Below are 27,475 nucleotides of genomic sequence, written 5' to 3' on the forward strand. Positions count from 1 at the left end.
TATGTGGTAAAGCTATTTTAAAAACAAAAGGAAGGAAGGTAGTAATACAAAAGTCAAGATAGTTCATTTAAAAAGGAGGGCATAAATATTTGAGAGGATAGAAAAAGAGCTTCTGGAGTCTTGGCAACATTCTATTTTGAACTGTGTAGTAGTTACATAGGTTTTCAATCAGAAATAAACCCTCTACCTGTATATCTTTGCATTGTTAACTTTTCTTTATGCATGCTGCACTTAAAAATAATAAAGGCTTAAACATGCATTCCTCTCCAACAGCTAATGATGACATGCACAGAATGCTCTGGGATAAGGATGCTACTTTCCTCTTCCTAGGTCTCTCTCTTTTTTAGATATCAGAATTTTTCATTACATTTTTCTTTTCTTCTTTAAAGAGTCTCAAGGGGTAACTTATTAAATTCATAAGCCATGCATAAGCTTTGTATATGTAATTTTTAAGCAGTTTTGCTGAGATATCATTCACTCATCATAAAATTCACCTTTTTAAAGTGTACAATTAAATGGGTTTGAGTATATTCACAGAGCTGTACGGCCACTATCATCATTTAACTTCAGAACATTTTCATCACCCCAAAGAGACACTCCACACCCATCAGTAGTCACTTTCTATACCCGCCTCCCCTCAGGCAGCCTTGGTTAAAACAAACAAACATAAAAAAGTAGTATGTTTATAATGAGTCAACTATGCTTTCTATGATTTTCTTCCTTGTACGCTTGCCTAAGTTCCCTGGCATACTATAGCACATGTCTTTCAAGAATCAGGCTTACGGGTCATATTTTTGTAAACCTTTGGTTCCTCAATTCCAGAAAATTTGTAAACCTTTGGTTCCTCAATTCCAGAAAATTTGTAAACCTTTGGTTCCTCAATTCCAGAAAATTAGACACACTGTCCTATGTGCCCTAAAACACCTATTATATACCTTTATTACACACCATGTACCACTCTTTGTTATAATTGTTTATTGATTTGTTTCCAACACTTGTAATGGAAGTATCTAAAGAACTGGAATTTGACTTATTATTGTATCTCCTAGATCTAGTACAGTGACATCCACCAAATTCACTTAAGAATAAAGTTTCAGGTCTATCAACCATGACTAGGATACAATAACTATACCTCAAACTATGAGTAAAAGATTTAATACAACAAAGATAACACCTTGGCCCCACTTACATTTCAGCTCTGGACTCATGCGAGCCGAACAGTCCCATTGACCATATCCCCTGGAAACTAGGTGGAACAATGCTATGACTGACACCAGGACCTGAAGCCATTATCAACTGCTCCCTGCCTTAGCCCAAACCAAACAGTAGAGCCCCTAGCCCCAGGTCCCATGATTAATGATTTTTCCCTTATATAATGTAGCCACTAGAGGCCACAGGGGAGCAGGTTTCTGAGAGCACTAGCTCACCTGCGTCTCTCGACTTGGCACCAACTCCTTAAATGAACCTCTGCTTTCTTTGCTGCAAACTCCTGTTCGTGTTTTGTTTGGCTTGGATGCGCTCAGGCAAGTGAACCCCTTTGAGTCTGCAGTAACACCACCACATTCGCAGATTCCCAACCTCAGATCAAAAATACTGCTTTTGATCCGAGGTTGGTTGAATCCAAGGATGCGAAACCCAGGGATCCCGAGGGCTAACCGTGTATTTGTTGAAAAAAATCCACGTATAAACTGTCCCGCACATTCCAACCTGTGTTGTTCAAGGGTCAACTCGCCTCATTTCCTAAGCAACTTTTTTCAAATCAAATAATCACAAGTCCTGGTCACATAAAATTTCTGTTAGCATTCCAATCATTATCTCCTGGGGAAATAATCTCAACAATCTAGATTCCTTTAATGTGCTTTAATATTAAAAGTTGTCCTATGCTTACCACTTTTATTATGTCTCTGGAGCATCTAAAACAAAACAGTAATTACTGGGTATCCTATGTATATTCATTTGTTGCCAAACAGATGCATAAACGATCTGAGATTTCATCGCCCTCTCCTGAAAAACAAGCAAAAATTAATGAGTATGTTGTACTGTAATTTTCAAAGCATTGTATGTTTCATTAAGAATTACTCAAGACTTTATTTTGAAAATTCCTACTATAAACAGAATTTCTTTTTACTTAATTCCTAGAAGTCACAATATAAAAAGTAAAGAAGGAATAAAATATGGCACCAATTATACATATACTAAAACATATACTCGTACATATAATTATACATATAATTAAAACATCTTTTCTTAAACAATATGTATCCACTTTGGAAAATACATATAACCTATTCTAGTCTTTATTTAAAACTATGTGTATAATGTCTCTTATTCATAAATCCTATCTTCAAAATAGAAATTTAAGCATTAATCTATTAAACTGCAAATGTGTGTATGTGTATATAAGAATTGTCCTAAATATTTCAGTTTCTTGCAGAGCAGCATTAGAAATTTAAGTTAGTATTTCAAAAATTATTTTCAAAAAAAATGTAGTTGCTTTTTTAGGATGATTATTCCTATTTCTAACAGTGAGCATTTATTATGTCCAGGTACTAGTGAAAATGCTTTCCATGTTTTAACTTATTTAAATCCTCAATACCAGCCAGTGGAGTAGTTATTATTATGATCTACATTTCACAGATAAAGAAACGGAGGCACAGAGAGGTTAAAAAGCTGTTACTACCATGCTAGGTTCAATGCAACCGATTCATAAATCTGTATCCCTTACTATGCTTATATTTTCAAAATTCATTCTGGCATTTTGCATGACTATCAGCCATTCCCTTTTGGATATCTAGATATTACCTCAAATTTACAATGTCAGATAAAGCTCTTCTCTATGCCATTCCAGATTTCCTTCAAGGCTGACTTCTAGTTAAATAAGCAATTATAGGAAGGTAGCACATATGAACATCAAGCACTGTCTCTTTACCAAAGACTGACTAGATATATTTGAGCTCTTTTAAAAAGATTGTTATAGTCTTTAGTTCCCATAATTATTTATTCAAGGACTTCCAGGCAAGTGACCGATCAGCCAACAACAACAACAAAAACTGCAAAACATCCTGACAAAAGACTCATAACTTATTTTGGAAAAAACAGTTGGCAAATAAAAACAATTATCTTGAATAATTAAATATTAGTATGTTAGAGTAGGCTGAAATTATTGTAAAGTTAAGCCAAGTTTTCTATATGTAAGGGTACAACTTCGATATTAAAACAATATCTGGGCAAGATAAGATAAATGCATTATTCTTCTAGGCCATTTCTAACACAATGACATTTTTTACTATTATATTTACTCGGAAGTATAGCACAGAATTACTGTGACTCTGTATGTATAGTATGGACCCCAAATACTGGGACAGAGCCTAAGAGTTTTCACACATAAAGTCCAGAAATAGTTCTCTCACAAAATAATTCAGAAAGTTACCCACAAAACTCCCTAAAACAGGGGTTCTCAAACTTGGCTGTACGTCACGTGAGGAGTTTAAATCCTAATGGCGAGGCCACAGTCTGACCAATTAAAACAGAATCTAAAAGTGAGACCCAGGCACCAGAATTTTTAAGCTTCCCCTCTTAACTCCAATACAAGCCTAGGTTGGAAAGCCCTGTTGTTAGAGCCTCTTTCCTAAAATTTTTAATGGGCAAGACAGTTCAAGTACTGATGTCTTCAACCAAGAAAAACTCCTAAAAACCGTTCAGCCCAACACACAGAGCACCTGCGGCAACAACAGTAGCCAACAGCCGTGGTAACCACAGCCCTCGGATGAGTAAGGGGTGGTGGAAGCTTAGATAGTCTTCAGGGCAATTAAACCAGTTTTTTGATGTTTTCTAATTTTATTCTTTCAAACGATGACTACCACAAGTATACTGGTTTATTCTTAGTCCACAAAACCATGTTACTTACATTTGTCTCAAAGTTATAATTTTTCCTTAAATGGAACTTCAAAAAAATTTTAGAAGTATAATTTCATGTTTGGGTCTCGAACTGCTTTTGCAAGAGCTGCTTTCACATTAATTGACACTGATTCACTGTGTGCTAGGAATAAAGGGGGTTACATGGAGGTGGAGACCAAAAGCAAGATCTTAAAAAGTTTTATGGGAGAAACATAGAGAAAGTAGAAATATACACAGGTAAAGAAACAATGTAAGATATAAGTGCCAAAATATATGGGCTGATGGCCAAGAGTTTACAGAAAACTCTTCCTCAAATAATCTAAGTACTTTTCAAAAGGGTGTATAAATCATGAATAAAACCAGGCTTTGGAGTTGGAGACATCTGAGTTGAAAATCACAATTCCTTAATTACCAACCTTATATCCATGGGCAATTTGCTTCATTTCCCTGAGCCTCCTCCAAAAAAATAATAACGGGAGGGGGAGGCCTCTTCCCATTCCTGATGTTTCCTTCCGTGTGGAAGTAGTATTCATGGGTGAAGTGCTCTCCTAGCATAAGACTGCTCTGGTCTCTTTGCTCCCTTACTCACACACCAGAAGTAGGGGCAATCTGATTGGTGCATTTAGAAAAAAAAAAAGATATATGTTAGATTAGCCTCTACTTCTGTCCTTCCTTTCTTTTTGGAGATAATTACCTTCAAGCTGTAAGTTTGGGGTAGCCTCCCCCACCCCCATATGAAGAAGCTCTCCTCTGCTAATGTGGGTAAGTCTAAATTAATGATTCAGTACTCTTTAATTTTTTTTAATTTTTCAATTACAGTTTACATTCAATGTCATTTTAGTTTCAGGTACACTAAATAGTGGTTAGACATTTATAAAACTTATGATGTGATCCCCCCTCATTAGTCTACTACCCCCAATATCATATATAGTTATTACAATATTACTGACTATATTCCCTATGTTGTACTTTACATCCCTGTGACTATTTTGCAAATGCCAATTTGTACTTCTTAATCTCTTAACCTTTTTTATCCAGCCCAGTTCCCCTCCCACCTAGCAACCATGAGTTTGTTTTGTATCTATGAGTTTCTGCTGTTTGTCTGGTCATTTTTTAGATTCCACATATAAGTGAAATCATATTAAAAAAAGAATGAAATCTTACCATTTGTGACAACATGGATGGACCTAGAGGGGTATTATGTTAAATGAAATAAGTTAGACCAAGACAAATGATTCAGTACTGATAAACCTATTTGCCCATGGATATAAGCCACATTCATCAATATTGCTTGGGGGTTTATTTTAAAGGTGATATTTTGCTCAACAATGGTCTTTCTCCTTGTTTCTCTCTAAAGTGATTTAGAATTCAGTTAAAGAAGTTGGATGCTAATTATTAGACTCCATTTAAACCTTAGTATTAACCTACTTTAAAGAGTTGGCATAAGCTTTAAATAATACATATAAAACTTTTAGCACAGTACCTGGAACACAGTAAACACTCTACCATAACTGCTACTTAAGTAATAAAAGACTCCCCCAAAAAAGGAAAGGAGTCAATTTTAAAGCATTTATCAATTCACTATAAAACATCTAAATATGAACTCAAATGTAATACTCTAAAATACATCAATAAAAACAAGAAACCTCCACTCACTGAAAGAACATAACCAGTTATTAGTTATAATATGAAATAATATACACATTTCCAAAGTCAGTGCAAATATTCTTTCATTTAAGCAGGAAACATTCTTTATAGACTGCAAAATCCTCAGTAACTATTCCATACAGAAAATGAAATATAACGTGCATAAGCAAAATCTGACAATGCTATAGCACATAAAATATTAAAATTTTAATATTTTAGAATCAGCTTGATATCTAAGTTTTAAGAGGAAATATGCTAGTCAGTTGATTCTATAAATTTAACTGCATTAGCAATATGCTACCAACACATTAAAAAAACTAAATAAAGATACATTTCATCTGATAAGAAAAATACATAATAGAAAATTGATTCTTCAAAATGATCCCAGGAAGCTCAGTAACAGTAGCAAGATTTATTAATTTGAGATCTATAGACCATCAGAACTTTTGTGAAACCCTTGAAATTATTTGTACAATGTCATGCATGTGTGCTTGCATATGTGGTTAATTAAAATCCTTACACTCTGACTACATTTGTAAAGGTTGCCATTCAAAAAAGGTAAAGATAGTGAAGCATTATTTTATCATTCAAATGATCACTCTCAATTTATCCATTTATTCAGATTTTCTAGTAAGTTTTCTTGCCATACAGTATTTTAATTTGGATCATTTTAGTATGTAATAGCTAACTTTTAAAGAATCAAAAATAGAATCTACAAAAAGAATCTACTTTTCAAAAACGGCTACTTACCTTTTAAGTGTTCTTCTGATATTTTTTCATTAACATGCAGTGCTTTTACTGCTGTTCTCAAGTCCACTGGTATTTTCCTGTATTCCTTCAGCTGGTAGCTTTTCAAAAATGTTGTCAATGCAATTGGTGCTATTCTTCATACTATTTAGGTATGTCCCAAAATAAAGTTGCTGCAGCACATTTATCAAACGTAATGGTATGCTGGAAATTATGTTTTCCACTATCAACCTTCTTCCTCGGTGTTAAATTTCTAGAATATAATCTTTTACTAATATGGCTTTTCCTTAAGAGGTTCTTATGGACATCTTTCCTCTTTATAGTTTCCTGCTTTTTTGGCTTCCGTTTTTCTCAGTATGTGTACAATTGATATGTTCTCTGTTGTAACAATTCTGATCTGACAATGGGCCAATTGGCTTACTCTGTAATTTACATTCGATTTTAGTATATCCAGTAGTAAATAGTAACTGCCTCAAGATGATCTGAATCTTTAGAATACCTTACAAGACCAGATGCAACTAACATATCTGCCAAATTGTTTTTCTCATGAAGACATCTACTTTCAGTTTTGTTTCAAAACTATTTTTCCTAAACTGAAAAACTAAGCCTGGTTTACTTAGGAAGCCTTGAAAAAAACCTTTAGCTGCTTCATTCCAATGTTTTCCTTTGGCAGGTAAGATACGAGGATAACTTAGCCTTGGCAAACTCAAAGATTCCTCAGGAACAATTTTAAAATTCTTTATAACTGAATAAGGTATGTAAATGGAAAATCCATAGTCGATCAACACAATCAGCAAAGACTGATCGGAGATTTCAGAAATTTCCACTCTATTCCACTGACCTTCCAATTCATATATTTGAACAAACAACTAGAACCAGGAATTATGTGCTCTTGAGGCACTGTTTGGAAGTTTTCTGGTAGATCAGAAAGCAACATAAAGAGAAATTTCACTGTGTCAGAGAAATTTTCTACCTGAATACTGAAGTGTGATGGCTCAGAAACAGCAATGACAGAGTATCGCTTACAGCTTTGGAGTTGTGCCCAAGTAAATGATCTTATTGTACATGATGACATAGAAATCTTAGATTCCATGTTGAAAATAATTTTTGAAGACCTAAGTCTGTTTTCTTCAACACGAACTATATTTACATTTAAACATTCCAAAAATAACAAGCCATCTACCAAGATTTCTACTTCCTAGGCAGAGTCTAAATATTTCCAAAAAAGGATGCTTCTTTCCAAATGAGCACATAAACACACAATGGACTCAAATGGCATGTTCCCCAAATTTTCAAACCAAATCTATTTACAAGGCATAGCTTGTCTTGGAATACTTCTGATTTCATCACTAAGCCCCTGGTATTACATAAAGGCACTACTTCATAAGACCACAATACTAAAAAAAAAAAAAAAAAAAAAAAAAAAAAAAAAAAAAAAAAAAAGCACTTTCTCATCCACACACTTTTTTCCTACTTTTGATCGATACCACTTTAAAGCTTTTTTAGATTTTGCCAGGCATTCTAATAAGCCTTTTTCAATATTTTCCATTTTTAAAAAAAGAGGTGTTTGTTTTTACTTCTTTAGTAATACTGATAATTTTTTATTTTTAGAGAACTTCACATAAAATGTTCCACTTTTCGAAACAAAATATTTCAGCCTTTTCAAGTTGTCCAGGTTTTAACTGTTCAAAAGGAATGTTAACCAGCTTTTGGTAGGACGCTTGAAGAACCCTAGAACCTTCATATTCATTTGATCTTCCTTTCTTCATTTCATTCTCACCAGGGCTCACCTTCTGAAACACAACCTGGGGGCTTTGCAATACTGTTTTTTATGGTTTTGAACATGCTATCCATTTCAGTAGTTCATTAATGACACATTTTTCATCACAAATTATATTTACTTCCCATTTCTGCTCATGCTTTTTCAAAAATTCACAAGTAACTGTTTTGTTACTTACTCTTGAAGCAAAATAATCCACAGTTTTGGTATCCCATATTTCATCAGGCCCAATCCATTTTACTCCACTAAGAAAAGAATGGATTCCTAGCTTAGGAATAGTTAAGAATTCTCTCTTAAGTTCATAAATTTTAGATGTGTTTACTACTGCAGTGTTACCATAGTCAATAAATTCCACTTCAAAAGCATTTCCTGGCAAAATTTTCTTAATAACTGCTCTGTAAATGGCATTGTCAGTAGAGTACTCCGCAACTACAAGATCTCCCACCATCGGTTTAACTGATTTTCTCTCATTCACTCTATTTGCTCTTCTCTCATTTAGAGCATCTGCAAGTTGGAGGATTACATTTTCATTCTCTGCAAGCTGAATATGGAAACTTGCTGGATTACTGATATTAGAAACATGTCCTTTAACTTTGGTGTTTAAGTAAATTTTGGGTTGAGGAAGATCTTTGATCTGTGGTCTCGTAAAATTATACAGGTTTTGTGGGGCTGCTTGATTCAATTCTCTGACAAAGGACGGTGATACAATCCTTACTGATTTCTGGCCCACATCACTTTCATCAAGAGTATGTACAGATCCAGGGACAATTTTCACACCTTTGCATCCATCATTCAAAGATTTCTTCATTTTGTTTTTTGACACATGTTCAATTTTATAACAAGCCGAAGGCTTCAAAAGTCTGGCATATATACTTTTGGGATTCATTGACTGATCTATTTGGTTTTCAGAATATGTTACTAGACTAGTTTTATTTATCATATTATGGTGATAGCTGTTGTCTATTTTGCCTTTCAAAGAAACAGCAAATCTCTTATTCTCGTTTATTTTCTGACTCTTTTCCATACAGTGTGCTTGGTCACAATGTTTTTTTCCATAAGCATGAAGCAACATTTTAATTTTCTGATTTATGTGCTGATATCCATCATACAATTCTACACCAAGCTGGCCATCTGACTCTCTGGACAATATGATTGCCCTTAATCGTTTCCCCAAATAATTATCTTCAAACCAGCTATTGATTTCTGCTGGAATATGTACATCTTTAAGGTCTGACAAAAAACACTTAATAGCTTGCATAGGTGTAAACAGCAACTCTGGAAACTGATCTGAGATGGCCCTCAACATACTTTCTTCTACTAACTGCTTATTTCCAAAGTCCACAAAATAGACCAGAAAGTCAGACAATGAATCTGTTGGTATTGCTAAAGCTCTATAAGAAAGACCATCCTCTACGTATTTAGACAGGCACACTCTCATTTCACTACAATATTCTGGAAAATATTTGAGGTCACTAATTTCTGTGATTTTTGTTTCTATCATCTCCAGGTCTTTATGATTTCTGCTAAGTTGGCAATAAAACTTGTTGGGACTACATATATGAGATATATATATTTCTTCCTCACTTCCAATTTTTACATTAAAGGAGGAATAACAGTAACTGTAAAGACTAACAGAAGATGGGAATGGCTTTGATAATGTACTATACTGTGCAGAGCCATGATTAATAAGAAAATCTTTTGCACTAGTAAACGGAGATCGTAAATTCACTAAATTACATAAATTGTTTGGTTCTATAAGAACTAAGGCATAGATGACACAAGTCAATAATCCTCTAGATGTAGAAATAAAATTCCCAAAGTCTCTGCATGCTTCTCTTGTCCAACTTAATAATTTACAACTAATGGGTTCAACTAAATGGTTAAGACTACACCTGAAGGCTTGGCCTTCTAAGAAAAGAAAATATGGGTTAATAGCACAAAGATCTTTAATAAAAACTCTTTCCTGATAACCATAATCAACAAATACTATGTCAACTTCTTTTTTTGATGCTTGAGTCAAAATAGCAGCTCTATACCACTTGCCATCTTTGGAATACTTAGCAACACAAGCAATCTGCCCAATCTGATAAGGATCAGAATGAATGCTGTAATAATTCTGAATTTGTTCCATTAGTAATTTTAGGTCTTCTAACTTACATTGGAGCTGGCAAGAAAAGTCACCTGGACCACAATAATAAGAACAGTTAACTTCAAGAACTGTTCCTGGTTTAAACATATATTCTTTATAAGGCCATGGTGACTCACGTGCCACAGAGAAGGTGAAAGGATGTTTTAAATTTGAGAAATCAACAGATGGGGACTTTAATAAGGACAAATTACTTTCTTTTGGCTTATATAAATGGTGCTTTTTAGGTCTAGGTTCTGCAAGAAGGGCAGAAAAGACCTTCTTAACTTTGTTTTTAGATTTTAAATTTAATGCTGAATATTCACTTGCAGATTTTGGATAACATTCTGGTTCTATTTCCCAGTATTCTGCATATCCAGCTTTTACCATAAGAGAAACAACATCAATATTTTCTGAGGCTTCAATACTTTGAATATTTACAGTGTACTTGTCATCTTTTTTTCCTATAACTTGAAGCAAAATTGCTTTGTTCAAGACAATTTTTTTAAAATAATCAATTGCTGCCTTCACCCATAAACCTTCAATAGGAAATACATGTACAAGTGAACAGCACATGGCTAAGGCAGGCAACTCACAAAACTCTGGCAGCAAAATTTTTACATCAAAAAATGGTACAGAATCAGTATTTCCATAATCCAAAAAATAAACATTAATTTTATAATCATTAATTTCAGTGATCATAGCTCTGTAAAAACATCTGTCCTTGCTGTATCTAGCACAACAAAATAAACCAGGTTCTGGATTTCTTAGAATCAGTTCATCATTTTCACACAGATCATAAAGTCTGTTTATATTTTTCATTATATCATGAAACTCCTTCTGATGTTCATTGGTACGTACCCAGAAATTGGTTGGGTTTAATACATATGCTACTAAAGCTAGGTAGGCAGTCTCTATCTCCATTTCTACAGTTTTAATAGGAAAACCTACTTTCAAATTATCTTTTTTATTTAGAGAGTCTATCAACTGTTTCGTATTTCCAATAAAACTCTCAGCTGCAAAACCGTTTACATCAGAAGCACTAGTCTCTCTCAACATATTAGGGATTTTCAAATCAGACACTGGACAAAGTACTTCTGTGCCTACAGTCTCCATCAGACACTTAGAATTAACTGTAGACTCTTGAGTGTGTAATGTTACATAATACAAATGCTCATCCTTATTGAACCAATCAATGTATGCATATACTATTTGTCCTAACAAAGCTTGTTTAAATATACTCAGTTGACGTTTTCTTGCATCTCCATCTGGACTACGTAAATATGACAGAGAACATGGAAATGAAAACAGTGGTACTAAAATAAAATCCTGTTTAAGTTTCTTTACATGAATTGAGGGTACAGACTCACTACTGCCATAATCCATAAACCAAATTTTCACTTGATTATTGGGCAAGAGCTTCTGAAGAATTCCTCTATGCCACTGTCCGCTTCTCCTTTTGGCAACACAAAGTAGTCCAAAATTATCACACGTAGGACTACTTTCTTGACTGACAATATCATAATGCAAATTCATACACACTGTCAAGTTTTCTAACTCTGGAATCCATTTAATTAATTGACAATAAAATTTACTTGGACTCAATGCAGATGATACCTTTACACTTTCCATACTGCCTATTGACACAGATGGCTGCAAATTATCCAGAACATGTTGAATATCAAGTAAAGTATCATTATTACTTACTGACACTTCAGGTTTCTTATGTTGTAATAAATCAGGCATTTGTTGTGGGAATTCTTTTAACATTTCCACAATAAGACAAAATGAATCTGCATCAATAAGTCTTCCTAACTGTAATTCAAGAACCTGGGATATAATTTTTGGCACTTCAAGAAGAATCATTTGAAGAGGCAAAATAGCTTGTACCCAACCTTTTGTTTGTAGTCCTACTAATGACTTGAAATAATTCAAAGCCTTAGGAGACCATTTTTCCCCAACTGGTAGTATGTTGGCAAAAATACCAACTACTACACGTGGTGGTAGTTCAAATAAGTTGCCACAGGCTGAAGCAACACGTGTACTATCAACTCTTAGTTTTTGTCCACGATCTATGAGGAACACTGTGTAGAGTTCATTTTTCTTTTCCAAAACTCTTCCTCTCTGCCATTCTCCAGATATTCTTTCTTCTACCAAACAAAATTCATCAATGTCCACATTATTTTTTACTTTTGGGATATACTGTATTTCCTGCTGCAGTATGTGGTAGTCAAACTCACATTCAATATTATTTCTGCCTTGAAATTTCACCAGAATGTCCTTGGGAAGACATTCTATATGTGATATTGTCAGATCCACATCTAAACATGTTGGTAATAGTGATGTAGAGTCCATTTTCTGAAAAGCAAATAAGTACTAATTAGCTTCTGCACAGACACCAGTCAAAATTAAATAAAATTAGCCTTATATGAAATTGGTATGCAAACATAAACCTTAAAAATAATTCTACGCCTGTATTTATCAAATTGAATATGTTAATAAAAGTTATATACACTGGACAAGATGGAGAGATAAACAAAATACATCTAGCTGCTCACTGCCTTTCACACTTTCAAAAAATTCTATTGAAATAACCAAGAGAACATAATAAACAGGAATACACACACACACACACACACACACACACACACATTCACTGTAAAACAAAAAACAAAGAACAATCTTTATTTTCAAGAAACTAACAAATTTCTACTAGACATTAAACAATGTGGTATAACAGAAGGAAGCCAAATAAAGTCCACTGGAGACCTCCTCCTCCTCCTGTGAGAAAACTACTTTCCCTCATTATAGACTTTTTCCAACAACCCAAAACGCAAAGGGGTGAGTGCTGTAAGCAAGGGCAAATGGAGAACCAACAGGGGATACTCTGTTTCCACTCCCCACTCTGTGTCCATTAGCAATATTTGGACCCTATCAGCTTTATTGTACAACTCCAGGATTCTTTCTTGATCAAGCACAAAAGGCTGAGTCCTGGACAGCACTAAGGAAAGCCTGTCACTGAACGACCCTGAGACAGGCTGCGTACATCCAGGCCTATCACTAGCATGGCTGGCCACAAAAAGTACGGAGAGAAGAGAAAAGGAGACTAGCACAGAGGCAAAGATCTCTACTATACGGCTCTGCTTATTTTCTGTAGATTATTAGGATTTTTTTAAATGGCAAGGCAAAAAATTCAAGAACTAAAAAATGTTCCCCAAATTCAGGCAAGAACCAACATCTATTGTGATAGGACACAGTTCAACTCCTATTTGACTCTGAGTAAACAGTTGAAAATTATCAATTTCTTTTCATAAGGATGAGAAAAACACTGGACCTAAAAAAATGAGGGAACAACTTAACTTTAAAGAAACCAAGGAAGTGCTCCCTTGAGGAATAAATGTACTTAGGAAACTGCAAAGAATTGTTTTCGAAACTCTGATTCTTGTGTCCAAAAAGGTCAAAAGGGAATAATGCATTTTTATATGACTAAGTAATTATTAAGAGACTACAACTGAGATTAGGAAAAATTACATATACACAAGAAATTTAAAACTGCATGGGAAAGTTAACACAAAATAAAGATAAATGGAGTCGAAGAAAATTTTGAGAGAATACACCAAAATACAGAGGAAAAGAATAAAAAGATGAAAAAGGAGCATGGAGGACAGGAATATAAAATCTGATCAAAGCATGAATGTTATATCAAAGATAAAATAACAGAACAGGAGACATTTCTAAGACTTAATACCCAACTCCACAAACTGAAGTAGGCAACTAGAGAAGGGTAAGATTTAGGAACATCTGGGAACTATGGTTTTTATTTCATCCTAGATAATTAATTTGGTGTCCTAATCATTACAGTCTGATCTATAGAGATTCCAGGCTATGCTATGCTTACTTGACCCTGGAGTATCTAGGAATAAAATCAATGGGAAACACACTAAAGACTTTCATTAGAAGAAACCAAAACATTTCAGGTCAAGAAAGGCCTTCTTAAGCCACCAATATTTAAAGTCACAGGCCTTTGCTCAATTTCCAGACTTTAGCCATTTTATAAACCTCCAATTCCTTACATGAATGAAGACCAGGTACTCTTTAAAAAGGCTCTTGTGCAGGATTATACCAAGGACATTCTTTTTGGCATTCACTCAAAGTGACCATTCACCTGAGTAAATGGGAAAAGTAAATAAAAAATAAATAAATAAAGCATTAAGTCCTAACAGGAACAACACCACCCTTTTTAAGTTTAGAAAGTAGATGTAGCCCGAAAGGCTCTTTCATTAAATAAAGGTGGTATATACAATATAAGCAACAGAAAAACCCAAAGACACAAGAAAGTTGCATGATTAGATTACTCAAACTACCTGAAGCCTACTCCTCTACCCTGATATCCCTCCCCTCAAACAATACAAACGGCCTCATGGGGAGTTTCATAGAAGAACGAGAAAAAAAATAGAACTTGGTTTGCACATGGTCTCCCCTAATACCAGTAACCTCCAGAAAGAGACTGCTGAAGCACTGCATTCCCACCCAGGAGAGGCCTTGCCTGAGAAAAAAAAGAAAATAGTCGCTATTTTCACTACATCTACCCATACATCTACTTTCCCCGAAGAATAAACTGCTTGAGTTAAGAAACTATGCATATTAATTTGCAATATCTAATAGTTTCTACAGGATGATTAGTAATTCTGAAGAAGCAAGACTGGAAGAATTATTACAAAGAAGTCTAAAGAAGAAATATGTGGATTGGCCTCAAGGAATTGACACATACAAAGAAAATTTGTAGGTCCCATGTGATTGCTCACCAAAGGGCCTCACTATGGAAAAAACTCTTATTCAGGTAGACAGAGTAACTTAGTCTGTGGATGTCCATCAGACTCCTTCATCTGCCTCTCCAATTCTTTTTTTTTTTTTTAAGATTTTATTGGGGAATTGGGGGAGGGGAACAACTCTGGGGAATCGGGGAAGGGGAACAGACAAGTTGCTGTCCTTTTGTTCTTCAGTCTAGTTGTGGAGGACATCACTTCACTGGCCCATGTTGGTATTATTATTGCGCTTTTCCTGGGTGAGGCAGGTCAGTTGCTGGTCTCAGGACAGCTGCTCACGGCGGCTCTTATCAGCTCACGCTAGCTGCCAGCCACTCACCGTAGCTTAAGTCAGCCCACTGCAGCAGAGGCTGCTGCCTACGCCATTGCCTGCGACTCACGGCAGCCCAACTCCAGGTCGAGCTGTTGTTCACCATCTTAGCTGTAGAGGGCAGTGTCACTGTCCCTCATGTGGGACACGAACCAGGGCTTTGCTGTTCAGAGCTGGCATCCCAAGCCAGCTCTTTTTATTTATTTATTTTTTATTGTGAAATACACATTTCCCAGAATTAGCCTCAGCTGTACAACACAGTGCAATAGTTACACTTTTTACCTCTCGAGGTGACAACCCCCCCAATCCGCCACCCCACTTCCCCCCCAAATCATACATATCTATCACAATTCCCCTGAATCCATTCCCACACTATACTCCACGTCCCATGACTATATTATCTAAAGACATGATTTAAAATCAAGATGTTCTAGATCCAACATTTACTCAATATTATATTCCTTAGAATATTACTATATTCATAGCAAGTACTTACTCTTTGTACACACGATTGAGACATCAGAAAACTTGAGTTTTATTTGAGATTCAACAAATCGTGTGAAATTTGGGAACTGTATTTTTTCTTAGATTCAGATTCTAAATCTGTAAAATGAGTGTTGATTAAATTAGGGTTTTTCAAACAATTCTTTTTGCAGCAGCAGCAACAAAAATCCTTCTTATCCTAACATAAGATGCAAAAAATAAAAAACATAAAATATCCATAAATTGGATTCATAAGCAGTGTTCTAATAATTTCATAAATTTATACCATTTACTTATTTATTCTCAGCAAATGAGAATAAAACCATTCTGATGAACAGTCTTATAGCAGCTTCATCATATAATTTGCATTATTGTATTTGGTAGCATAATATTGAGCAAATCAGGCTCAGAAATATGTAATAGCTCTTCTATTATACATGGTCAGATACAGATAGCTTCAAATAAACATATGGCAAAGCCACAACTTAAATAATAAAAAAGAATCTGATGGCACGAGTTAGTACGTGTCTCTGTTTTTCAATTTAGTGTATCATGCTTGAATGTCTTATTTCTTTTTTAAAAAATAACAGACTATATATTTTTAAAAATTAAATTCTGCTCAACAGTTCACAAACTCCTGAATTAAATTTAAATAAAAATTTCACAGCATAGTTCTCATAAGGTTTGCAGAAAATACAATCTACAACACTATTAAAATTCATATGAAAAGCCCTTCCTATATTAAAATTCCCTGATTCTACAGAATACATACAATAGATAATGTCACTCTTACTGTTTTGGGATTTCTCTTCTACAAATTCACATCTAATAAGCCTAGACCAGTGGGGTCCAACAGAAATATAGTTGAACACACACATAATTTTAAATTTGCTAAAGAAAATTTAAATTTCTTTCCTTACATTCAGAGCTCTTTATAAGGCTTCAAATTTTTTTTTTTTAATTTCAGTTCATTAGTTTGATGTTCACATTAAAATTTTCATTTTTCAGATAAAAACATTGAAGATAAAAGAGATTCTGAAGGGACTGAGAACATATTTTAAGAAATAATGACTGAAAACTTCCCTAACCCGATGAAGGAAATCGACATACAAGCCTAGGAACTGCAGAGTTCCAACCAAGATGAACCCAAACAAGCCCACATCAAGACACATTACAGTAAGTCCCCGGCTTACGAACAAGCTCCGTTCCGGGAGAACGTTCATAAATCGGATTCGTTGGTAAGTCCGACAAAGTGAGTCTTATACACCTTTGACACAAATATACAATGTAAAGCAAAAATAAAAAATAAAAAAAACAAAAAAAGAACACACACACACACACATACACATACAAAAATACTGTAAATAAACTATTTTTACTGTTACAGTTACCTTAAAATGATGGTATATTACAGGACACCTGGCATATAGGGGATTGCATAGAGTGAACTGACAAGAAGAGTTACTAACTGGAGGAGGGAGGGTAGGTGAGAGATGGTGGAGTTCTTTTCCTCTTGCTTCCGGGCATCCTGGGCTCTGACTGAGCACTGTACTGCTGTACACTATCGCTCTGTACAGTAAGCACACAGCAGCACAGCTGTGACAATGTCCAGCAAACATGTGAGCTACTTCTGCGATTTGTTCGCATCTACAAATGTTCGTATGCGAGGTCTGTTCATATCTGTGAAAGTTCGCAACTCGAATGTTTGTAAGTCGGGGACTTACTGTATAGTTAAAACGTCAAAGGTTAAAAAAAAGAGAGAGAATCCTAAAAGCAGCAAGAGATAGAGAGTTACTTACAGGGGTGCTCCCATAAAACTATCAGCTGACTCTTCCACAGAAACTTTGCAGGCCAGAAGGGAGTGGCAGGAGATATTCAAAGTGATGAAAAACAAAGGCGCCTACAACCTAGATTGCTTTATCCAGCAAGGCTATCATTTAAAATTGAAGGAGAGATAAAGAGCTTCCCAGAAAAGAATAAGCTAAAGGAATTCATTACCACCAAACCAGCATTGCAGGAACTGTTAAAAGGGCTTCTTTAAACAGAAGAAAGATGAAAACAATCTAACTAATGAAGACCAGAAATACAAATAACAAAATGGCAATAACTATGTACCTATCAATAATCACTTTAAATGTAAATGGATTAAATGCTCCAGTCAAAAGACATAGGGTGGCTGAGTGGGAAAAAAACAAGACCCATGTATATGCTGTATACAAGAGACTCACCTCAGATCAAAAGACACACACAGGTTGAAACCAAAGGGATGGAGTAAGATATTTCATGCAAATGGAAATGAGAAAAAATATGGAGTAGCAATATTTATATTGGACAAAACAGACTTTAAAATGAAGAATAGAATAAAAAACAAAGAAGGGCACTACATAATAATAAAGGAATTGATCTGCCAAGAGGACATAACCGTAGTAAACATCGATGCACCCAACATAGGAGCACCTAAATATATAAAACAGATATTGACAGACATAAAGGCAGAAATCGACAGTAACACAATCATAGTAGGGGACTTCAACACATCGCTGACAACAAGGGACAGATTCTCCAGACAGAAAATCAATATGGAAACAGCAACCTTAAATGACACTTTAGACCAGATGGACTTAATCGATATTTTGAGAGCATTTCACCCCAAAGCTGCAGAATATACACTCTTCTCAAGCACACGTTACATTTTCCAAGATAGACCACAAAACAAATCTCAATAAATTTAAGAAAATTGAAATCATATCAAGCATCTTCTCCAATCACAATGCTATGAAATTAGAAATCAATTATAAGAAGAAATACGGAAAGCACACAAATACCTGGAGGCTGAATAACATGCTACTAAATAGCAAGCAGGTCAAAACTGAGGTCAAGGAAGAAATCAAAAGAAACCTTGAAACAAATGAAAATGAAAACACAACAACCCAAAATCTATGAGATGCAGCAAAAGCAGGCCTCAGGGGGAAAGTCATAGCAATGCAGGCCTACCTAAAGAAACAAGAAAAATCTCAAATCAACAGGTTATCCTTACACCTAAGGGAACTAGAAAAAGAACAACAAAATAAGCCTAAAGGGAGTACAAAGGAAGGAATAATAAAGATCAGAGTGGAAATAAACAAAATAGACACACAAAAACAAAAAGCAATACAAAAATATCAATGAAACAAAGAGCTGGTTTTTTGAAAAGATAAAACAAAATCAACAAACCTTTAGCCAGACTTATCAGAAAAAAAGAGGACCCAAATTAATAAATTCAGAAATGGAAGAGGATACGTGACAACGGACACCACAGAAATACAAAAAAAATTTTAAGAAAATACCACAATCAACCTATATGTCAACAAATTAGACAATCTGGAAGAAACTGATAATTTTCTAGAAGTATACAACCTTCCAAAGCTAACTCAAGAAGAAACAAAAAATATGAATAGACTGATTACTACCAAGGAAATTGAATCAGTAATCAACAAGCTCCCAACAAACAAAAGCCCTGGACCAGATGGCTTTACAGGTGAATTTTACCAAACATTCAAAAAAGAGTTATCACTTATTCTCCTCAAATTATTCCAAAAAATCCAGGAGAGAAGGCTCCCAAACTCTTTTTATGAGGCCATTATCACCCTGATCCCAAAATCAGACAAAAACATTGCAAAAAAAGAAAACTACAGGCCAATATACCTAATGAACATAGATGCAAAAATCCTCAACAAAATATTAGCAAACAGAATTCAGCAATACATTAGAAAGATCGTACACTACAATCAAGTGGGATTCATTCCTGGTATGCAATGTTGGTTCAATATACACAAATCAATTAATGTGATACATCACATTAACAAAATGAAAATTAAAAATCATATGATCATATCAACAGATGTAGAAAAAGCATTTGACAAAATCAAGCAGCCATTTATGATAAAAACTCTTAGCAAAGTGGAAATAGAGGGATCATATCTCAACATAATAAAGGCCGTATGTGATAAATCTACAGCTAGCATACTTAATGAGGAAAAGCTAAAACCATTCCCCTTAAGATCAGGAACAAGACAAGGTTGCCCACTTTCTCCCCTTTTATTCAACATAGTTCTGGAAGTCTAGCCACAGCAATCAGACTAGAAATAAAAGGCATCCAAATTGGAAAGAAGGAAGTAAAATTGTCATTTTATGCAGATGACACGGTACTAAATAGACAGAACCCTAAAGACTCCACCAAAATACTATTAGAACTGATAAATGAATTTAGTAAAGTAGCAGAATATAAAATTAATATTTATAAATCAGTTGCATATGTATACACCAATAATAAACTATCAAAAGGAAAATTTAAGAAAACAGTCCCATTTACAATTGCTTCAAAAACTATAAAATTCTTAGGAATAAATTTAACCAAAGAAGTAAAAGACCTGTACTCAGAAAATTATAAGGCATTGAAGAGAGAAATTAAGGAAGATACAAATAAATGGAAACACATACCATGCTGATGGATAAGAAGAATAGAGTTAAAATGTCCATACTGCCTAAGGCAATATATAGATTCAACACAATTCCTATCAAACTACCAATGACATTTTTCACAGAAATACAACATATCATCCTAAAATTTATATGGAACCATAAAAGATCCCAAATAGCCATAGTAATCTTGAGAAAAAAGAACAAAGCGTGAGGTATCATGATACCTGACATCATATCATACTACAAAGCTATAGTAATCAAAACAGCAGGGTACTGGCATAAAAACAGACCCATAGATCAATGGAACAGAATAAAGAGACCAGAAATAAATTCATACCTATATGGTCATTTAATGGAAGCAATAATTTACATTGGGGTAAAGACAGTCTATTCAACAAATGGTGCTGGGAAATCTGGACAGTCACATGCAAAAAAAAAATGAAGCTGTATGAAGCAGCCAGGTAGCTCAGTTGGTTAGAATGCAGTTTTCATAACATCAAGGCTGCCTGTTAGATCCCCACATGGGCCACTGAATTGTGCCCTCCACAATTAGATTGAAACAACTACTTGACTTGGAGCTGATGGGTCCTGGAAAAACACACTGTTCCCCAATAAAATTTTTCTTAAATAGTTTAAAAAAAGAAGCTGGACCACCTCCTTATGCCATGTACAAGAATAAATTCAAAGTGGATTAAAGATTTAAATGTAGGATCTGAAACCATAAAACTCCTAGAAGAAAATATAGAAAGTAAATCTGTATACATGACCCTTAGTAATATTTTTACTGATATATTCCCTCAGGCAAGGGAAGTAAGAGAAAAAATAAACATATGGGATTACAGCAAACTGAAAAGTTTTTTCACAGCAAAGGAAACTATCAATAAAACAAAAAGGAAGCCTTCTGAATGGGAGAAGATATTTGTCAATGATACATCAGATAAGGGGTTAATATCCAAAATTTATAAAGAAAACAAATTCAACTCAACACCAAAAAAACAAACATAATTAAAAAATGGGCAGAGGACATGAAGAGACATTTTTCTAAAGAGGACATACAGATAGCCAACAGACATATGAAAAAATGCTCAACCTCACTAATCATTAGAGAAATGCAAATAAAAACCACAACGAGATACTACCTCATTCCAGTCAGAATGGCTACCATCAATAAATCAACAAACAACAAGTGCTGGCAAGGGAACCCTCGTGCACTATTGGTGGGATTGCAGATTGGTGCAGGCACTATGGGAATTAGCATGGAAGTATCTCAAAATAAATGGAAATAGAACTACCTTATGACCCAGCAATTCCACTCTTAGGTATCTATACAGAGAAATCCAAAACACTAACTTGAAAAAATATATGTGCCCCTATGTTTATTACAGTGCTATTCACAATAGCCAAGACTTGGAAACAACCGAAATGCCCATTGGTAGGTAGATTAAGAAACTGTGGTACAGGGCCGGCTGGGTGGCTCAGTTGGTTAAGAGCTTGCTCAAGAGTGCGAGCTTTGAGCAACAGCGGTTTGATGCCCAGCCCGAGCTGAGCCGCCACTGAACTGCCAACAGGTGGCAGGATGGCTCAGCTTAAAAAAAGGGGGAAAAAAAAAAAGAAACTGTGGTACATTAATACAATGGAGTGTTATTCGGCCATAAAGAAGAATGAAATCTTACCACTTGCGACAATGTGTGTGGACCTAGAGAACATTATGCTAAGTGAAATAAGTCAGAAGGAGAAAGGTAAATACCATATACTCTCACTTATATGTGGAATCTAAAGAATAGAATAAACGAACAAACTAATCAGAAATAGTCTCAGAGATATAGAGAAAAAACTCAGGGTTGCTAGATGGGACGGGGGCAGGAATGAGGAAGAAGGTGAGGGGATTAGAAAGCACAAATTGGTAACCACAAGATTGCCATGGGGATACGAAAAACAGTTTGGGGAATATAATCAATAATGTAAAGGTTTTGTAGGGTATCAGATGGACACTTGTCTTATTAGGGAAACCATTTCATGGGTGGTGGAGATGCCTGACCACTGCACTGTACATTTGAAGCTGAAGCTGAATAATAAAAAAATGTCAACTCTAATTTAATATATAGTCACAGGATTTGGAGTACAGCATTGGGAAAAGAGTCAATGGAATGATTACAGCTATATATGATGTCAGAGGGGTAGTAGATTGGGGGAAGGGGTTACCACTTTGTGAGGGGTGTAGATGTCTATTACATTGTTTTATACACCTGAAACTAATAAAAAGGAGGCTCAAGACCTTGAATTTAGGTTTTCTGATTGAGTCCAGTTCTCTATGTACATTACTCCCACTATTTCACACTGCTTTTTTTCAACTAAACAAGAACCAAAATAAAAGTGAAAGATACTAATCCCAAAACAGAAGTACAAATAAACAGAAATAGGCTAAGCACCCTTCTGGGATAGAATCAACTTATTAATTCTTCCTTTTTCAAGATTTAAGATAGTTTTGGTGAAACTCTGACAGTACTGATAAGGTTATCATGTTCCAAAAGACTGATTCAAGTTCAGCATCTGTGCCCCCGTTTTCATCCTCCCATTTTCTCCATATATTCAGAGTGGTTTCTGGATTCAGGTCTTTAAGGATATTGACACAGTTGAAATAAAACAGTTTAGAATATTTTTAATCTTCATTTCAAAATCAGGGCTTCAATTTGCTAACATATTTTATTAAAGTAGTCCTCAACCAGAGGCAATTTTGCCCCACAGGGAACATCTGATAATGTCTGGAAATATATGTGCTGTCATAACAGGACCAGGGTAGAGGCGGAGGTTGCTGCTGGCATATAATAAGTAGAGGCCAGAGATGCTGCTAAACACACACAGAAGACCATCCCACACAGAAAGAATTCTCCAGCCCAAAATGGCAGTAGTGCAGAGGTTGAGAAACTCTGCTTTACTGAAAGCAAAAACAAATACCAGACAGACAAAAGAATTATTTTTTTAACTATCTAAAAGAATTAGGAGAAAATATGACAACTTTTTTTCTACCTTACATTAAAGGCTTTCTTCTAGAGAGAAAACCTAGAGGCTACCCAAAAAAATGAAAATTAAGCATTTTAAAATCACAGGCAAAAATATAAAGCTACAACAAAATTATAATCAATATAAGCTACCACACAAAAAGATTTGCTCAGGCCAAATATCTTCAATCAACCTCAGCTCCACTTTTTTGCATCCTACATACAGTCCACCAGGAAATCCTACAGGGTTCATTTTCAGAGCATATAAAAAAATGGGACACTCTCTTCTAGCTCTGCTGGTCCAAACTACCTTCCTCTGTCATCTATTAATACCAGATTGCTAATTTGTCGTCCTGCTTCTATCCTTAACCCCACCCTACCCATACCTTATGACTATTCTCAGCTCAAAAAATTCAGTAGCTCCTAATTTCACTCAGAGTGAAAACTAAACCCATCAATCACAATGGCTTATAAAGTCCTAAAGATCAGGACACCCCCCCACCCCCGTTTCTCTTACCTTATTCCTCATTACTTCAGCTATAGTGCCTTACCATTCCTTGAACTTCTTGTCTCTGGGTTTGGGCTTTTTGCTCCCAGAACAGAGCTTGCTGCCTCACTTCCTTCAAGTTTTTGTCAGAATGTTTCCTTCTAGATCAGCGGTTCTCAACCTTCCTAATGCCGCAACCCCTTAATACAGTTCCTNAAAAAAGTGTCTTAATGCTAAAATTAATTCATTTTTACACTTTTCTAGGTTCAGCAGCATCATAGTGACCTGAAAGTATGCAACTTCAAACAATTTAAAATGAATTCCACTTCCATGTATTCAGTGAGTTGGTAGCGAAGGATGGACAATAATATGTCACACCACACTGCTTACGGGGCAGGTGAGCCTCTTTACTCAACCATTAACATTTCCCATTAAACGCCAGTGAACAAAGACAGTTGCCAAACATTTTCTAGGTCATTTGTTCTGTTTGTAAACAGAAAGTGTATAATACTTAACAAGGTGTAATCCTTTGTAAACTGGATTTGTGCAGAATGAAAAAAGTAAAAAAAAAAAAAAAAGAGGAGGGAATCTAATGCAAGTCTTAAGTGCTTAATGACCCCATTAATTAATTGAGAGATAAGTAATGGTGAAAATAAACAGAAGAGGTAATGGCCTTGGAGCGATTAATATATTCTGGGTGTACTACTAATGTTTACCAGGTGATTTTCTTCTTCATTAGGAGCTGAGAGTCAGTCTACTTTCACACAACAGCTTTGGAATCTGGCCAGTCATAAGAATCACTTGGAAAGCTGCTGAACAACACGCATCCCTGGGTTCTCTTCACACTTCCTTACTCAGGATCTTAGAGGTGGGACTGAGGCATATAGATTATTAAAAAGCTGGACAGGTGATACTTTTGATGTTTTGATAAAAAGCTAGCCAGGTTTGGACATCAATGCTTTAGAACAGGGCTCTAGCCCTGGAAACGTTAGCACTACTGACGTTTTGGGATGGCTAATTGTCGAGACTGACCTGTGCACACAGCCATGCTTAACAACATTTTGGTCAGTGATGGACTCCATATATGATGGTGGTCCCATAAGATTATAATAGAGCTGAATTTCCTGTAATAAATAGAAGGATTTGTGGTTCAGGAGGATTTTTTTTTCCTCTGTCAGGAGCAATATTTTTGGCAATCGGCAATAGACTCCCTCCCACTCACAGCACCTCAATTTTGAGCACACAGATTACATCCCAATCAGTCAGCCACTGACCTGTTTCAGCACAGAGGAGCCTGTCCCCTCAGGGCAACATGTTCAGAGGATGCTGCAGCCCTCTCAGGTCTAGCTTGATGATCTTCAGAATACACTGCTGTAAATTCTTTGTCAAGGACATAAGATCCTGCACAAGGACACAGGTCCACAGGAACTGCCTTAACAAGTATTAAGTGCCACTGCCACTTGAGTAAAAGCTTTCTGTGGTGGTGGGGAGCCAGCCTGTCCCTGTACTTTTCAGGTTGTAATGAGGTAAAGCATAGATAAGTCTTATGTCTTCCATCAATTCAATGCCAGAGAGAGCCCCTTGTGCCAGATAGGTTCTAAGTTCTATTCCCTCTCCATATTAAACACCCTCCTTTTTTATGAATACCACAAAGTTTCTGAATCTGTCCACTGCTCCAACATGTGATAGCCCAAACCCCACTGCCATGACAANTTACTTGCATTAACTGCATTGTAGTCAGAAAATGTGATCTGATACCAATTACTTATAATTACTTGAGACTTGCTTCATGGCCTAATACCTGGTCTTTTTAAAAATATATATCCATTAGATCAAGTTGTTAACTGTGTTCAGCTGTTTTATATGCTTAGTGATGTTTTTGTCAGCTGTATCAGGTATAGAAACTGATTTTTGTCAGCTTCTGGTAACTCTGCCAACTATTTCTTTCTAATTTTGAGTCTATTTTATGAAGTACATAAAGGTTTAAAATTGCTTCCTGGTGAATTTACCATTTTATCATTTTGTAGTAACCTGCTTCATGTCCAGAAATTGCTTGTTTTATTTTATTTTAGTCTTATTTTGCCTGCTATTGATTTAGCCATGCAAACTTTCATTTAATTGATATTTGCCTTCATTTATCTTTTTCTGTCATTTTACCTACCAACTTTCTGTGTCCTTATTTAGATTGAAGAATCTAATCAAGTCCTCAGTTTATCAGTCATTAGGGTATGAGAGCAAAAAAAAATAAATAAGTAAGAACCACTGAACTACTAAATTATAACTTCTCATAGCAACCCAGGCTTTTTTCCTTCTTTAAAAAATGCGAATACATATTCCCTTCTTTATAAAATGCAAATATATATTTTATTTATGTGACTATTTGATGTCTGTTTGTCTTACAATGTCAGTCGCATAGAAACAATGGTGAGCATCTTGTTTTTCCTCAGTGACTCTTCAATGAAAGATTGAGTAGATGCATTATTGTGCAGGTGGTATTTGCAGTCCTGTGAGCAGATGAGATTACTGGGAACACGTGAGCAGAGCAGAAGGTGGAACTCTGGAAAACAGCAGGGGATTAACAACTCGTTTTAGAGCAACAACTCTGGCATTTGCCTTCGGAGCGTCTCCCTCCCTTTTCCTTTACTCCTCTGTCCCTAATAGGGAGCAGTGTTTTGCACACAGGAACAATACAAAAGTGAAAATAAGCCTGCTTCCCGAAACCAATCTAAGATCCAGAGTACATAATTATTGTTAAGAGTGTGCTTTTCAGTGAAACAATTACCCTAGAAGACTGATACTGGGCAAGTCTCTTAATGTCTTTGTGCTTCACTGCCTTCACCGTCTTGTAGGAGAAATGGATATTAATACATAAAATATAGTCGTTTCCATTGTCCCTTCAAGGAAGCTGCACGTGATCCCTCCTCAGAACCCACCATTTAAACATGCATTTTCTTGTGTGATTCAGTTTAATAAACCATCTATGAGTGCATAATGCACGTCTTGCCACGGTTCTATACTTGTGGGTAATATTTTCCCTCTAGTTCCCATAAAATCCGATGTCCTAAAGTAAGGTCGATTTTTTTCTGTTTCTGCCACCCACTTTCTAGAACTTCAGCCGTTAATAAATTAACATTTCTGTTGTTCAGATTGTTTTCAGTTTGATTTTCTGTCTTGTTGGGTTTTTAGTTACCACCAGGAGGCAGCACAAACTTAGCGACACTCTCACTCTAAATGCCTGTACATTTACATTCTGTCACACCCTAAGGGAAGATGTCATTTCTACTCAAGATGCAATTAAACCTCATCATTTTTTTTTCAAATAATACCTAGTGTTAATGAGGAAGTGGGAGAGAAGAACTGCCATATACTTGGAGCAATTTAAAAACTACGTATCTGAAGCCTTAAAATAGTTTGATCCTTTGTTCCGGCGTTCCCCTTTCCCACAACCCCTCTCCCACCCGCAGTAATTCTCTTAAGGAAATCATTGCGGCTGTCAGCACAGATCTTGCTATAGGGACAGTCAATACAGTATTGCTTATACTAACATAAACTAGAAATAATGTAATATAAACAATAATGGATTCAGATCATAGCATGGATTACTGTGTGGCTGTTCAAAATGATATGGTTGAACTGTTCTCCAAAAATGTGGTACATATGTATCACAAGATGTGGTACACAGGACCATTTAAAGCAATCCCTGTCCTGTTCCT

The 27,475-nt window shown here is 35.5% G+C and overlaps 1 protein-coding gene across 1 annotated transcript in view; it reads right to left on the reverse strand.

Annotated features, from left to right (window-relative positions):
• Window positions 1–6,732: 6,732 nt before the first annotated feature.
• Window positions 6,733–27,475, reverse strand: part of TDRD15 (tudor domain containing 15) — a 26,721-nt gene continuing 5,978 nt past the window's right edge. Inside the window, 6 exon segments of the mRNA XM_019659774.1 lie at window positions 6,733–6,842; window positions 6,845–7,136; window positions 7,139–7,647; window positions 7,650–7,703; window positions 7,735–7,937; window positions 7,939–12,554. Of these exon segments, the coding sequence (XP_019515319.1) occupies window positions 6,733–6,842; window positions 6,845–7,136; window positions 7,139–7,647; window positions 7,650–7,703; window positions 7,735–7,937; window positions 7,939–12,551 (5,781 nt within the window). The 5' untranslated portion in view covers window positions 12,552–12,554.

The sequence above is a fragment of the Hipposideros armiger genome, unplaced genomic scaffold, assembly GCF_001890085.2.
Source record: "Hipposideros armiger isolate ML-2016 unplaced genomic scaffold, ASM189008v1 scaffold_0, whole genome shotgun sequence".
Lineage (NCBI taxonomy): Eukaryota > Metazoa > Chordata > Mammalia > Chiroptera > Hipposideridae > Hipposideros > Hipposideros armiger.